Consider the following 14,021-nt stretch of genomic DNA (forward strand, 5'->3'; position numbering starts at 1 on the left):
CAGGAGGTTTCTCTCCTTCAGCTGCCCCCACCACACACAAACAAATCCGACACAGCATCTTATGTACAATATATACACATTTATTTCAATTAATGTATAAAATAGAAAGTGTTCTTAATTTTTCTTTACCATAGAAAAAAAAAATACATGTAATAAATACGAATGATACCACTTTATGCTTTGCAGCTTTATAAAACATTCAGCACAATTAGAAACAAACAAAAAAAAATTGCCAGGTCATTACTACAGTTAAATGCCTCCCTGCGTGGACATCTAAAATAAATTTGAGCAATTGTGTACTAAATCTAAAATATATTAATATATATTTTATTACTGAATAGTCATACAAAGCCCCTGTCCCAGTCAGCATGACTGACCGTTAAAAAAATTCTATCACGGGTTAGAAGCTTCCTCTTTCAACGTGTTACATCCCCCCCCCAAAAAAAATCCCCATCCTCTTATCTGCCGCATGGTCAACTTTCCTTGTCACCTTCCCTCATCGCGCTAATCCTCTTTCTTTACTCCTGCTCACATTCTCGCACCCCTCACTCCTGCCATAATCCAAATGAATCTCAAAAATCATAAGTTAAAAGATCAACTTTGGGGGCAAAAAATAAATCAGTACCGCTAAAGGTACGCTATAAACAACTAAAACATTAGTACGAATATGATGTTTCACATATTTTTCTCACGTAATAATTACAGCAACTGGACTACCTGCCTACGGACACAAAACCCCATTACTCATCACAACAGATACCTGTACAAAAATAATCCCAGCAAAGCCTTAATCATCATTAAAACAGGAGTCACACTTCAGCATTTGGACTTGGACAGACGTCACAGCACTAGTTGGCTTTGTCATTTAAATACACATAAAAATATATCTAATAAAATGTTGCCTGTCCGTCTTTAAATTTAACAAACGATAGAACACACCAATGACAAAAAAAACAAAAAAAACAACAAAGAGTAAAGCATTATACTGACTTGCATTGACACCACGGTACAGGGGCCAATCTGTGGTTCCAGTACGACTTTATAAACTCACTACGGTCGAGAGTCAGAGACAGCGTTAGCTTAGCACTGCACATAGAGCTGTGAGTGTGTGTGTGTGTGTGTGTGTGTTCGTGGTTTACAACCTGGATGGACGGGAGAATGAGAGCAGCTTTCCTCACGGTTGTAAGTTTTAAAGCCACAAAAGGCAAACTCACAAAGTGAGTTCAATAAACCGCATCTTCAGGAATTAAGATTTTTTTTTTCTTCCCAGGGACGTGCCAGGCAGAACCGTATCGGACCTCCGTTTCACCCCCACTTCTCCTCCCTGAGCTGCTTCACCCTCAGTGTCACCCTGGTGACACCACCCACTAGTTAAGGTCCACACAACGTCAAAAGCAAGCGCCACTTCAGCCTTCAACGCAAGTTTATTGTAGTAACACAAACGTGATATTGGGGTGGGTGGGGTCAGGCGCTGCTTATTGTGCCTTTTAGAACTCGTCCGTGAAACATTTTACGTCATTTGGTCCAGAAGTTGCACCCTACAGCAGGTGAACGCAGGTTGAAGTGCGATACTTGCACACTACAGCCTGCGCCTGGTGTGTTCTGTGCAAATGTTGTACTACAGTGAGGTCCTATCATGTCATTATTCTCTGTCTCTTTAAAACTACCTTGGGGTGTGGGTGCGTGTGATTGTGTGTTCAGGGTTTGTCGTGATACTTTGTCACTGACTAAGGCCACCAGTTCATTTTTTGCCGTAAGTCAGTCAGTCGTTCTGCTCTGGGTGTCGGCTGAGGCGTGTGTGTGTGTGTGTGTGTGTGTGTGTGTGTGTGAGAGAGAGAGAGAGAGAGAGAGGATGGCGGGGTCTCAGCCGTCAGACCCGCCCTGTTCTCTGGGTGCGAGCGTGGACTGCGGGCTCTTGACGATGGTGATGACTGACGCGGTGTTGAGGCGCGGCGCGGTGGCCAGGAGGCCCACCCCCACGCCAGGCTCCAGGCTGCGGGCGAACCTCTGCAGGGCGGCCAGCCGCGCGCCCAGCCCCTCCAGCTCGCGCCGCATGCCGGCGTTCTCGGCCCCCAGCCTCTCCACCTCCCGCTGCAGCTCCTTCTTCTGCTGCTCCAGCGCCTCCCGCTGCGACACCCGCTTCACCCGGCAGCTGGCGGCGTAGCCGCGGTTCTTCAGCGTGCGCCGACGCTGCTTCAGCTTCTGCACCTCCTCGCGGGACAAGCCGCGCAGGTGCAGGTTCAGCTCCCGCACCGACAGGGACATCAGCTCGCTGTCCGTCAGCACCGGGACGTTCTCACCACACTCCTTCTTCACCTGACACGGGGACAAACCAGCCACAGCGTTTACAACCCGCCCTGCCCGAGCCTTCGGTGCTTCTGAGCGTTCATAATGACCCTTCCTGGCCAACATGAACGATGACATGTGGAGAACATGGCGAAATACAACATTATGGTTCATAGCAAAATGCTAAACCCACCTCAGATGCAACTTAACAGGGAAAAGATGACAGCGGCGTTTTTAAACCCGTTCAACTTAACAATGCCAGTGGCACCCACAGCGAGGACGTGACACAAAAGCCTGTTTGCCCCATAAACCTGCCCACATCCCCATTAATTACGTGCAAAAGACGACATTATTCTAATATTTCCCACAATCCAAAAACTATTCGCGTTTCTGAAAAGTACTATATTTCTAAAAAGCTTCTATTTATACAGCCAGTACTTGGTTGGGGCTGAAAGGTTGAACCATCTGAATGAAATGCCATTTACAGCATATCCTCATTTTTTAAAGAATTAAATTGTACGACGGGGTCGCTCCTGTCCGGTGGCATTTGTGTTCATAAAAACATGTACCTTCAGCGCTTTGCTGGCTCTGCTGTCCGACGTCATCTCCTCCTGCGTTCTGAGTCCTGACAAAAAAAAAAACAGATGAACACGCCGGTCAATTTATACACTCATCGATGGCGTTCCACTTTTGTGGTTAAAGAGTATTAATGGATGCTATGTGAAAGGGAAGAGAGTTCATACGGTTCTGAAAGCTGCAATTTCCCACATTACTTAATTTAAGAGATGTGGGGGTGGCGGTGGTGGATTCCCATCTTATTTTTAACACACATACACAGAGGCAGTAGTGAAACTAATTACAGGTTTCCCCTTCTTTGTAATAGTTTACAATTAGAAATTATCTAGATAGTTTAGATAATTTACATTTACATTTACAGCGTTTGGCAGGCTTGTAATGATTATAATAATGATTTAAAAAGTGGAACGCAATAATTTCCATGTTATGTAGAGATAAGTCTCTCCCAACTCGAAACTGACGATTTACTTTCCACAAGCAGACATCTACAGATGGAGAACAACAGGAGAGACGAGTCTCTTTCTCTACACACCTTGCGTCATTGTTTCACAAAAATAAGGAAATTCTATCAAAAAAATTTTTTGTTCTGTTAACAAAACGATGAACGGTGGTTCTTGTTTTTATGGGTTTACACGGTACTCTCTCTATACACACACATACGGCCAGTTTTGGAGCAATGAAAGTGAGGAAGTGGTTTCAGTAGGGATGCTCGATCTTTGTTATATGTATGTATATATACACACGCACACACAAACCTATACATATGTGCCCAAATTGATGATTTTGCTTAATAGTGTAGATCTGATGGCAGATCTACAGATACATACACACATATACGCACATATATACATACATACATAATATTTACAATGGTGCCATTATATTGGTGGTGGTTAGCAGCGTGATTTGTAAAGCTGCTTTAAAAAGCCCCCCAATCCGGCGGATCCTGCGTTTCCTTGGCGTGTGGGCAGAAAGCAAAAGTCTCCCGAGTCACAGTGATTCAGCAAAGCCGCCCCGGCAGCAGGCCTGTCCCCTGCGGGCCCGTCTCACAGTCGACATGGAGCGGCGAGCACACGACCAAGGCGTCTCTTCTCCATACACAGAAACACACACATGCTTATATGCGCGGAGAACTCGTCTCTCTCTCTCTCTCTCTATATATATATATATAAATATTTCACGTTTCAACCACATGACCAGGCCAACACGGAACAAGCGACTACGCTCGGAGACACGAGTCACGTGTTTGTGGCGAAACGAAAACTAGATCACGGGAAAAATATTCTTTTATATATATATATATATGTATATAAATAATTCAAGGTAAGTATTTTAGTCTCGATAATAACAACAACAACAACAACAACCACCGCCGACGCCGCCACCACCCACCCATTTCCTTATATGGAGGCGGCTCACCAAAACGCCCCAAAAACATTATATTTCGCGGCGTTTACCGAGGAAATGACTCGAACCGGGTTCGATGCGCCGTCGGGCGTCGGAGGAGACGCGAAATCCACACGACGCGCTCGGTGTCGCGCTCGGAGTGGCCCGGACGTCACGCAGCCGTCGGGCGCGACGCGCGCAGGCCGCAAAGAAGAAGAAGGGAGGGAAGGAAAAAAAAAAAAAAAACAGAGGCGACGCAGCGACAACTCACTCTTCTCCCGCCCCGAACCGACGCGGTCCCGTCCCGCGAGCTGCGCTGTCCACACGCGAGTCCACACGCGAGTCCGCGCGGCTCCGGTACCCCCCCACCGACGCACGTCGCCCTCAAGCGTGCGCGTCGACGCGGCCCGTCCGCCTTTTCCCGGAATCGCGAACCATCCTTCCCCGCTCGCCTCCTTCCATTCATAAAAACGGAGCGGCGGTGACGCGAGGCTCCAGGAATGCGGGCGGGGCCGAGCGGCGGCGTCTTAAAGGGGACGCGCCTCCGCATCCCGGGCCGGGCGGGCGACGGCCGTGGGACGTGTAGGGAGGGGGCAAAAAAGCACAAAATAAACGCGAACGAGGTTAAACTTTGCCGTAGTTTCACGTGGGTTGTCGCGCCATATTCATCTGCCGCACAGGGCACGGCGCTTGGACGGTGTCCCTCTGCGCATGCGCACTTGGTTTCCCCTTCGTTTGCGTCACTGTTGTACTTTTTAAAATCTCAACCATTTATCTACTTGTTTGTTTGTTTATTAGCCCCGTACGTGCTCAAAACATGATTTTTTTTAAAAACAAAAACCGCTTGTTTTCTAATAACAAGCGGTAATTCTCCGCGCCGATAGGGGGCGCAAAAGCGTTTCGACCCCGTGCGTGACGAACGGAAACCCCTAAGCCACATGCGACCCAAGTGACCTCGGGCTGTCGCATAGCCGGCGCTGAACGCTCCGTCCACCGCTGGAATCCAGATCAACTGAGAGTTTCGGAGCGTTCCAGAGTCCAGAGATCTCCACCGCCCGGACCGAGCAAATGGCTACCATCGAGGAGCTCCCCTCCGCCGCGGGCCCCGCCGACACCCGGCCACCTGAAGACGAGATCGAAGACGACGAGGATGAAGACGTAACTCAATTTTTTTTCGCTAGCATTTTGCTGTTAGCATTACATTCCAAACGCGTTGCACAGTTCGGCCGTTTCCGCCACATACCCGATCGTGCACGAATTAAAAAGCAATGTGTCGATTTTAACCTGGTCGTGGGACCCATTTGAACGGGTTTTCCTGTTTCCCCCCCCAGCTGGATGAAACTCTGCTGGAGCGTCTGTGGGGACTTACCGAGATGTTCCCGGACACGCTGCGCTCCGCGGCCGAGGTCTCGGCCCAGTGCTCCTTCTCCGTCGCCAAGAAGCTGTACAGGTAACGAGGAGATACAATAAAATAAAAATACCAACCCGCGCCGAGCTCCGCTTTCCCGATGCTCGTATCTGCAGCTGAAACCTTCACCTCTGTTCCGTCCGGTGTCGCGCCAGCTTGTCGCGCTCGGCGCTCTGGGTCGGCACCACCTCCTTCATGATCCTGGTCCTGCCTGTCGTGTTCGAGACGGAGCGACTACAGCTCGAGCAGCAGCAGCTCCAGCAGCAGAGACAGGTACGGACTTCCATTTCATCAGGCACCAATTCTCATTTATGCTGGACTGTGAGAGTGAAGCGACTGTCATCGTGAAACACCGCAGCACAGCACGCTGTGACACAACCAAACGTGTCCTCTGCTTTTCACCATCATCCTTGGTGAGCAGTGGGCAGCCATGACAGGCACCCGGGGAGAAGTGTGTGGGGACGGTGCTTTGTTCAGTGGCACCTCGGTGGTTCGGGATTCTGATTTACGGGCCGCCTCCTTAAGCGCTAGTCCACTTCTGCCCCGGCATGGACGATATTCTGAAATCTTATTACTTGCCACGTGCTTGTTAAATGTTTAAGGAGTTGTTTTTTATTCTCCTGCAGATCTTGCTGGGGCCAAACACGGGGATGTCAGGAGGCGTGCCGGGCATGATGCCCCCTGCTCCGGTGAAGATCTGAAGGGGGGGAATAAGGAGAGAGAGGGGGGAAGTTGGGAGAACTGGACTGGGAGGGCTACCGAGAAAGGACAAAGCTACACCCAGTATGCCCGTGCTCTCACTCCAACACCGAGGCTTGGCACGAAGGAGGAGGCATGGCGCAGAAAAGACCGGCTTCCTTCTCTCTGCCTCCCAGATTACATCCCGCAGAGACTGAGAGCTCCACTTTTTACTTTTCTTTTTCTTTTATTATTATTACTGTGTCTAAAGAATCCTTTACACGTTTCAAAAGGAGCGTTGTTAGCCTGGTATGAGTGCTCCAACCTTTAGCTTAAAACAGATTTCATGACATGGAGTGTCACATTCCACCGGGGACTTGCACTAGCTTCTATAAAAGGGCAGTGTGGTGACTACTTTCAGATGTATTACTTGCCATCTTTCAGTTTTGTGATCATCTACGTGTTTAGGTATTTCAGTTCAACCATGTGGTCGAGTACATGAAATAAAACACAGTCCTGCCTGTACAGTTGAAGCCGTGTTGCATGGATTGTGGTGTTTTATGAAATCTGCATATTATTTGGCATTGCTTTTCATCGTTGTTACTCATTGTCCAGCTGAATGTGTGCTTGCTTGACTGAAACAATATAATTAATAATCAGAGGCTTCTTTTGATTGCACAAAATGCTGCACAGAGACGTTTAGAGAACAGGGCTGAGAGTCTGAGGTTTTAAAAGCGTGGTTGTCAAGTACAGTACAGTACAGGCCATGTACATTGTACATTTGTAGATACGCTACCATGTACATTGGTAGATTCTCACTAAAGGCATCAAAACTATGAATGAACACATGTGGAGTTATGTACTTAACAAAAAAAGGTGAAATATCTGAAAACATGTTTTATATTCTAGTTTCTTTGCTCTGATTACTGCTTTGCACTCTCTTGGCATTCTCTCGATGAGCTTCAAGAGGTCGTCACATGAAATGCAGTCTTGAAGGAGTTCCCAGAGGTGTTTAGCACTTGTTGGCCCCTTTGCCTTCACTCTGCGGTCCAGCTCACCCCAAACCATCTGGATTGGGTTCAGGTCCGGTGACTGTGGAGGCCAGGTCCCCACTTTTTGTTAAGTACATAACTCCACATGTGTTCATTCATAGTTTTGATGCCTTCAGTGAGAATCTACCAACGTAAATGGTCAAATAAAGAAAACGCATTGAATGAGAAGGTGTGTCCAAACTTTTGGCCTGTACTGTATGTGTCTGTTATTTTTCTTATTGTTCTGGTGCAGAGAAGCGTCTTTATCTGGCAACTGTGGAATTAATGTTGTCCAAAATGTATTTAGTTAATGCCGTAATTGCAAAATAAATTTCCAAATTCTGACCAGAAGCATTAACAGTAGCAGACAAGAGACTGGACATATTTCGATAGAGAAGGCAACCCTTTTGTCCGGGTTGCTAGGTCTAACCTAATTTTTAAAAATGGTTTGTAGATTGGCAGGGGCGGCATATTTCAAATTCAAATTTTATTTGTCACATACACAGTCATACACGGTATGATGTGCAGTGAAATGTTTTTTGCGACTACTACAGACCACAGTATTGCAAATGTTGCAAGTAAACAATGAACCAATATGCAAATATTGCAAACATAACCAAATATTACACTTTTACGTCTTTAACATAAAATTTCAGGGAACAGCTGTATACAACATTTAATGGCTTGTGGCCTTTCTCTATAAAACCTGTTCAAATTTAGTTTCAAGCTGACCAATATTGTGTTCACATCCCCCAAACTGCGTGATTATGTTAAAAGATTTGGCAACAGTCCCTGAAGCGACAAGATCAGCGAGGACCTGAGCGCTCAAATATTTTTCATTGACAGGGATAAAGTTGTGGTAATACGGCATACAACTAATTTTATCTGATGTTTATATGTTATATAACTGAATGACGATTGTTACATTAATGCTGGATATATATTATTTAATAAAAAATATTTATACAGTGTTAGCCTGCTAGTTAGCATCGTTCCTCACAGAACTAGCGGAGCTAATTTATAATTTGTAATTGGACCGACTGTGATGTACAAACATAATGTCTTATCTTCTCAATAAATAATACTTTCTATAAAATACAAATATTATATAAATGCTATAAAACTATTAACATTTTTATGAAAAAAGCCTTATGACATGTATAAAGGTTGAATTAATACATCACAGTTTGTCTGACATAATTACATAAATGTTTGGATGTTTCTTCTGGAATTATCGTTCCTCACAGAACTAGCAGAGCTAATTTAGTTTAGTGATATGTTTCACAAATTTATTCCAAAAAATTGTACTTGGACCAACTGTGATGTACAAACATAATGTCTTCTCTTCTCAATAAATAATACTTTCTATAAAATACAAATACTATATAAATGCTTTAAAACTATAACATTTTTATGAAAAAAATAAAGGTTGAATTAATACATCACAGTTTTTCTGACATAATTACATAAATGTTTGGAATTTTTTTCTGTTTTAGTAATTATGAACCAGGACCAGGTTGTTGAGGATGATGCACGGTATCAAGATGATGAGGTAATTTTGGTACCCTATCATAAAATGTTTTCAGGCTGGGTCAGGTAAACTAAAGAATGTAAAAATGTTTACCAAAATGTTGTCACTGATCTGGGATCTCGGAGTAAAATTATACATTTTTCAATGTATTCTAAATAAAAATGGGGACAATACAAAAACAGAGACATAATTTTTTTGTACAGTTTATTTTCTAGTTTGTGCAAGACAAAATAAAACAACACCAACTGATGGATAGATGGATTGGTGAAAAGTGAAGTGATTGTCATTGTGAAACACTGCAGCACAGCACATGGTGAAACAAAGAAACGTGTCCTCTGCTTTAAACCATCACCATTGGTGAGCAGTGGGCATTTACATTGACATTTACAGCATTTATCATACGCCCTTATCCAGAGCGATTTACAATCAGTAGTTACAGGGACAGTCCCCCTGGAGCAACTTAGGGTTAAGTGTCTTGCTCAGGGACACACTGGTAGTAAGCGGGATTTGAACCTGGGTCTTCTGGTTCATAGGCGAGTGTGTTACCCACTAGGCTACTACCACCCTGGGCAGCCATAACTGGGTGCCCGGGGAGCAGTGTGTGGGGACGGTGCTTTGCTCAGTGGCACCTTGGCAGACCGGGATTCAAACCGGCAACCTTCTGCTTGCAGGGGTCGCTTCCATAGCCAAGGCTACTTTCGATTTGCCTTTACAAACTGCTTTTAGAACCCATAACACACAGAGAAAACAACGCCTCACTACCGCATTAACGTATATATCAACTGTGCTCTGTCTCCAGGAATCCTTTTTCCAAGATATTGACCTCCTGCAAAAGTATGGCATTGTAGGTAAACACGGCCATAATGGAACCCTTGTGCGGTGGGCTGATGCTTTAGCGGCGTCCATCTGTCTTTTCACAGAACATGGCCGATATAAAAAAATTGAAGTCTGTGGGCATCTGCACTGTAAAAGGCATACAGATGACCACGCGCCGGGCGTTGTGCAACATCAAGGGTCTTTCTGAAGCAAAAGTGGACAAGATCAAAGAGGCTGCTGGGAAACTTCTGGTGAGCAGCCTCCAGACCTTACAACAGATGCATTTAACCAACCATGTTATCACATAATCGGTGTAACCGAAATATACAGTATATTTCACAACAGTTAACACAACGATGCGAGATGGCTGATCCATGCCATGATTACCTCCTGCACATAATCCTCATCTTTCGTTGTACGCAAGTGTCTATCAAATTAACATAAGGTAACGTGAGGGAATGTAACCAGGGTACTGGATTATGTGTTGATAAGGTCCAAGAGATCATAAATGGCCTGACCCACAGTCACAGGTTCAACGTCCACTTTTTTAAATCCTGCTGTAGTCGTACTGTCCCTCAGGAAGACACTTATATAATTACAATTGAACAATAAGCTTCTGTTAAAACAATTTTCGTGGATAATCCTTTTTGTGTTTCTAGAACAACGGCTTTCTCACCGCTTTTGAGTACAGTGAAAAGAGGAAGCAGGTGTTCCACATCACAACGGGCAGCCTGGAGTTTGAGTAAAGAACTCGCACTGTCAAACAATAAAAAAATTGACGTATAAGGTTTTACGTAATCATATCACCGCTTGGCTGTGAGCTAAAAAAATATACTGTTGGCTCGTGAAGTGCAGGTTCATGATGTTCCTGCATTTCTCGTCTGTTTCTCATTAGTAAGCTCCTGGGAGGAGGCATGGAGAGCATGGCCATTACGGAAGCATTTGGCGGTGAGATGAACAGCTCAGTTTCCTGTTTTTTTTCCCCCTCTTGCTTGGCTCAGTCTTGCCTCTAGGTTTAACGCTGAAATGCTGGGGTGTGGCTTGAAAACACAGACTCCTCTGCATCGCGACCCTCTCAGAGGACAGTTTAACATTTAAAATCTCTCCTCATGCAGAATTCCGGACAGGAAAGACTCAGCTCTCCCACACGCTGTGTGGTGAGTTGCATTACTTCACCGCGGTGGAGAGGAAGAGCTGTTCAGACAAACAAAGGACTTTCACACTGCTGCAATGTGAACCAATGAGTAAGATGTAAAAAATGATTAAATTGTAATTTTTTTAAGTCACCGCCCAGCTACCAGGAGATGGCTACACCGGAGGGAAAGTGATCTTCATCGACACTGAGAACACCTTGTATCCATTTCAGTGATCTCTTTTGCTGCTTACGGCTGGAAAAAACTGTTTACAGTGATCCAAACTGCTGTATTACTCAACATTCAACACACTTTTTTTTCAGATGAACGCGTCTAGAATCATTTATGGAAATATGTGAATCTCCAGGGCAGAGGTAGACAGTCTGTGGAGGTTGGGTGGAGACCATGATGTGCTTTTCTGGAGAATCTAATACAGGACACAGAAGGAAATGAAATATGTTTTGCGAATCAGATTTTTCAGGATCTCCTTGCCTTCTCGAGTGCTTCACATCCTGACTACCTGGCATCTTCAAATTATAATCAGCTTAATGAGATGAAGGTTAGAAATAAGAAAAAATAAAAAAAGCAATAACAGGTTCTCAACACAGGAACTCTTGACTGAAGGAAATCCAGTGGTTGAGAGAAGCCGAGAATGTGAAATGCTGTCACCACCACTAAAGTTCACGACTTTGCCTCAGTAGCCACAAATATGAAACATTTTGCACTGTTTACAATTTTGGTGGATTCTTCTTGAATGTTATTTTTTTTAGTTTTGTTCTCCTTTTCCTTAATGTGGCTGGATCAGTCGCCCAGACAGACTGAGGGACATAGCCAATCGATTCAATGTTGATCACGAGGCTGTGCTGGACAATGTTCTGTATGCTCGTGCCTACACCAGTAAGAGTTTTTGTGCTGATCCTATCACATGAAATCAATAGTTTTTTTCTTCTGCCATGTTTTAAAATGTACAGCGTACATGTTTTGAATTTCGAACTTCTGCGCTCTCCAGGTGAACACCAGATGGAGCTGCTGGACTTTGTGGCGGCTAAGTTTCACGAGGAAGGAGGTGTCTTCAAGCTGTTGGTATACTGCAGTTCTGCATTTCACAGCCTCTTTGACCAGCCTGTCTTGCTGTGCCTGACACTGTGGTCCCTCCTGTGTTTAGATCATAGACTCCATCATGGCGCTGTTCCGGGTGGATTTCTCGGGTCGTGGCGAGCTGGCGGAGAGACAGCAAAAGTTGGCCCAGATGCTTTCCAGGCTTCAGAAGATATCTGAAGGTCAGTGACATTTATTTAACCATTAAATTAATGTAACCATTTTATGATAAATGGGACATTGATCTGTTAATCGCGTCTTACAGAATACAACGTGGCCGTGTTCATCACCAACCAGATGACTGCAGACCCAGGAGCTGGGATGACGTATATGACATTTTAACTGTTGTTTTTTTGGGGGGGAACTGTGTCATGACATCCCTTTAAAGGCCAGCTATTAACTCAGGTTCCAGGCAGATCCCAAGAAGCCTATTGGAGGACATATTCTGGCACATGCTTCCACCACACGAATTAGTCTGCGGAAGGGCAGGGGAGAGATGAGAATTGCAAAGATATTTGACAGGTAACGAAAATTATTTGACACGTTCCCATTGTCATGAATTTGTTTCCCGTAAAAATGTGAATGGAATTGGATTCCTAGTTGAGAGTTGAGTTGTGTGTGCTCACCCCTTCTCTACTTTCTTTGTCTCTTGCAGTCCTGAAATGCCTGAAAACGAGGCCACATTTTCCATCACTCCTGGGGGAATTGCTGATGCCAAAGAGTGAAGCGGGCATCTGCTCAATGAGAAGATGCCTTTGAGAGCAGATTTGTTGTCATTGTTTTGTATATTTGTGGCTTAAGTTCATATGCATTAAATTGAATGTTCCACTGTATTTAACATTTTCTATTTTTAATATTTTAACATTGGAAAACACCTGTGAATATTTCTGCCCATTGCCTGTTCTTCTTCAGGTACTAATAAATAAGTCAACAATAAAATTTTATGGGAACAAAATCCAGGCCTCAGATGTTCTTGTGGGTGGATTTGATCATTTCTGCAGTAACCAAAGACAAACAGGACAGGCGTGCATGGGAGGTACAAGAGGAAATTGTGGCTCTCCAGGAACAACACTGCTGCCTGTCTCAGGTTCGCGCACTCAGACGTTTCCCACAATAATAATGGAACGTCCAGTTACAGGGTGTTTCGAGTTCACGCTACACCTCAACATCATTGTGTCTGTGATAAGGGATGCACTTTTTCGTGTTTGGATATTGGCCGATCCAATACTATTATTTAATGAGGGGGAGAATGAGATTACTCTGTTATGTTTAAGGAAAGATTAGAAAAAATACTGTTTTCTTTACTTGTAAGGAAATATGACACGAATTTCACAAATATGTGTATATAGTTCTTGGAACCGTTTTTTTGTTTTGCTGAACTCCCATGTGTTCTTTAGCGTGATTCTTTTGGCCTTCCCTCAGAACAATGGGGCAGCAGACATAGCAAGTAGACAAGGAACATGTTGGTGTAGCAACCATGAAGTCGGGGCTCTCAAGTCTCATGCATTTCAACATGTCACACGTGGCCTTTCTCACGTTTACCAGAGCTTTCAGCTTCAAGCACGTATTCCATTAATGCGTAGCGAAGGAAACTGGCCACTGTGCATTCCACAGCAGGAGGAAACACACAAACTTTATCCACGGATAGGGTTAGTTAGGTTCGAGTTAAGGCCTCACAGTGTCAGTACATGCCGCATTCAACCACGCTTCTCTGGCGGTACGAGCGAAGACGCAGGCCTTCTGCGCCGCGTACTGCTGCAGTAACGAAGGATCAAGACATAAGGCTTCATAAGTAAGATTTTATTGTATAATCTTGTATGTTAGGAAATTTTTGTGTTCGACAAATAACGTTATTATTATATGTTGCAGACCAGAGCATCTATTTTCCCACCTTCACCCCATACAAAAGGCACAGCTTCTGTATATACTGCACAATTAGTTCATTGTCTATAGTTCTTGACAAATCTATTCAAAATGCCTCTCTGTATGGACCTGTTGTGTCTGTAGCTATTTTTTCCAAATATGCAGGTAAATGGATGTAAATATAAATGTGTGAGTGGTAACGGCTTATCATGAAG

At 44.5% G+C, this 14,021-nt stretch overlaps 3 protein-coding genes across 7 annotated transcripts; 2 read left to right on the top strand and 1 right to left on the bottom strand.

Moving 5' to 3' along the window:
• Window positions 1-59: 59 nt before the first annotated feature.
• maff (v-maf avian musculoaponeurotic fibrosarcoma oncogene homolog F) lies at window positions 60-4,746 on the bottom strand. 5 transcript variants are annotated; one of them, XM_028988871.1, is made up of 3 exons: window positions 4,520-4,746; window positions 2,856-2,911; window positions 60-2,316 (listed from the first exon to the last, which is right to left on the bottom strand). In XM_028988871.1, the coding sequence occupies exons 2-3, from the start codon at window positions 2,889-2,891 to the stop codon at window positions 1,864-1,866; spliced, it is 489 nt and encodes a 162-aa protein (XP_028844704.1). In that variant the 5' UTR covers window positions 2,892-2,911; window positions 4,520-4,746; the 3' UTR covers window positions 60-1,863. The 5 variants fall into 5 exon arrangements, with proteins under 5 accessions (XP_028844704.1, XP_028844706.1, XP_028844707.1 ...); XM_028988873.1 differs by lacking the exon at window positions 4,520-4,746 and adding an exon at window positions 4,320-4,475; XM_028988874.1 differs by lacking the exon at window positions 4,520-4,746 and adding an exon at window positions 3,731-4,266.
• tomm22 (translocase of outer mitochondrial membrane 22 homolog (yeast)) lies at window positions 4,090-6,867 on the top strand. The gene is made up of 5 exons (XM_028988875.1): window positions 4,090-4,185; window positions 5,133-5,406; window positions 5,580-5,698; window positions 5,812-5,929; window positions 6,283-6,867. The coding sequence occupies exons 2-5, from the start codon at window positions 5,317-5,319 to the stop codon at window positions 6,355-6,357; spliced, it is 402 nt and encodes a 133-aa protein (XP_028844708.1). The 5' UTR covers window positions 4,090-4,185; window positions 5,133-5,316; the 3' UTR covers window positions 6,358-6,867.
• Window positions 6,868-8,603: 1,736 nt separating this feature from the next.
• dmc1 (DNA meiotic recombinase 1) lies at window positions 8,604-12,898 on the top strand. Its single transcript, XM_028989166.1, has 13 exons — window positions 8,604-8,917; window positions 9,696-9,740; window positions 9,817-9,963; window positions 10,372-10,454; window positions 10,608-10,660; window positions 10,828-10,869; window positions 10,996-11,065; window positions 11,651-11,742; window positions 11,855-11,928; window positions 12,011-12,125; window positions 12,209-12,269; window positions 12,349-12,465; window positions 12,599-12,898. Exons 1-13 carry the CDS (start codon window positions 8,867-8,869, stop codon window positions 12,666-12,668), a joined length of 1,020 nt encoding a protein of 339 aa, XP_028844999.1. The 5' UTR covers window positions 8,604-8,866; the 3' UTR covers window positions 12,669-12,898.
• The last annotated feature ends 1,123 nt before the right edge of the window (window positions 12,899-14,021 follow it).

The sequence above is a fragment of the Denticeps clupeoides genome, chromosome 8, assembly GCF_900700375.1.
Source record: "Denticeps clupeoides chromosome 8, fDenClu1.1, whole genome shotgun sequence".
NCBI classification, from domain to species: Eukaryota; Metazoa; Chordata; class Actinopteri; order Clupeiformes; family Denticipitidae; genus Denticeps; species Denticeps clupeoides.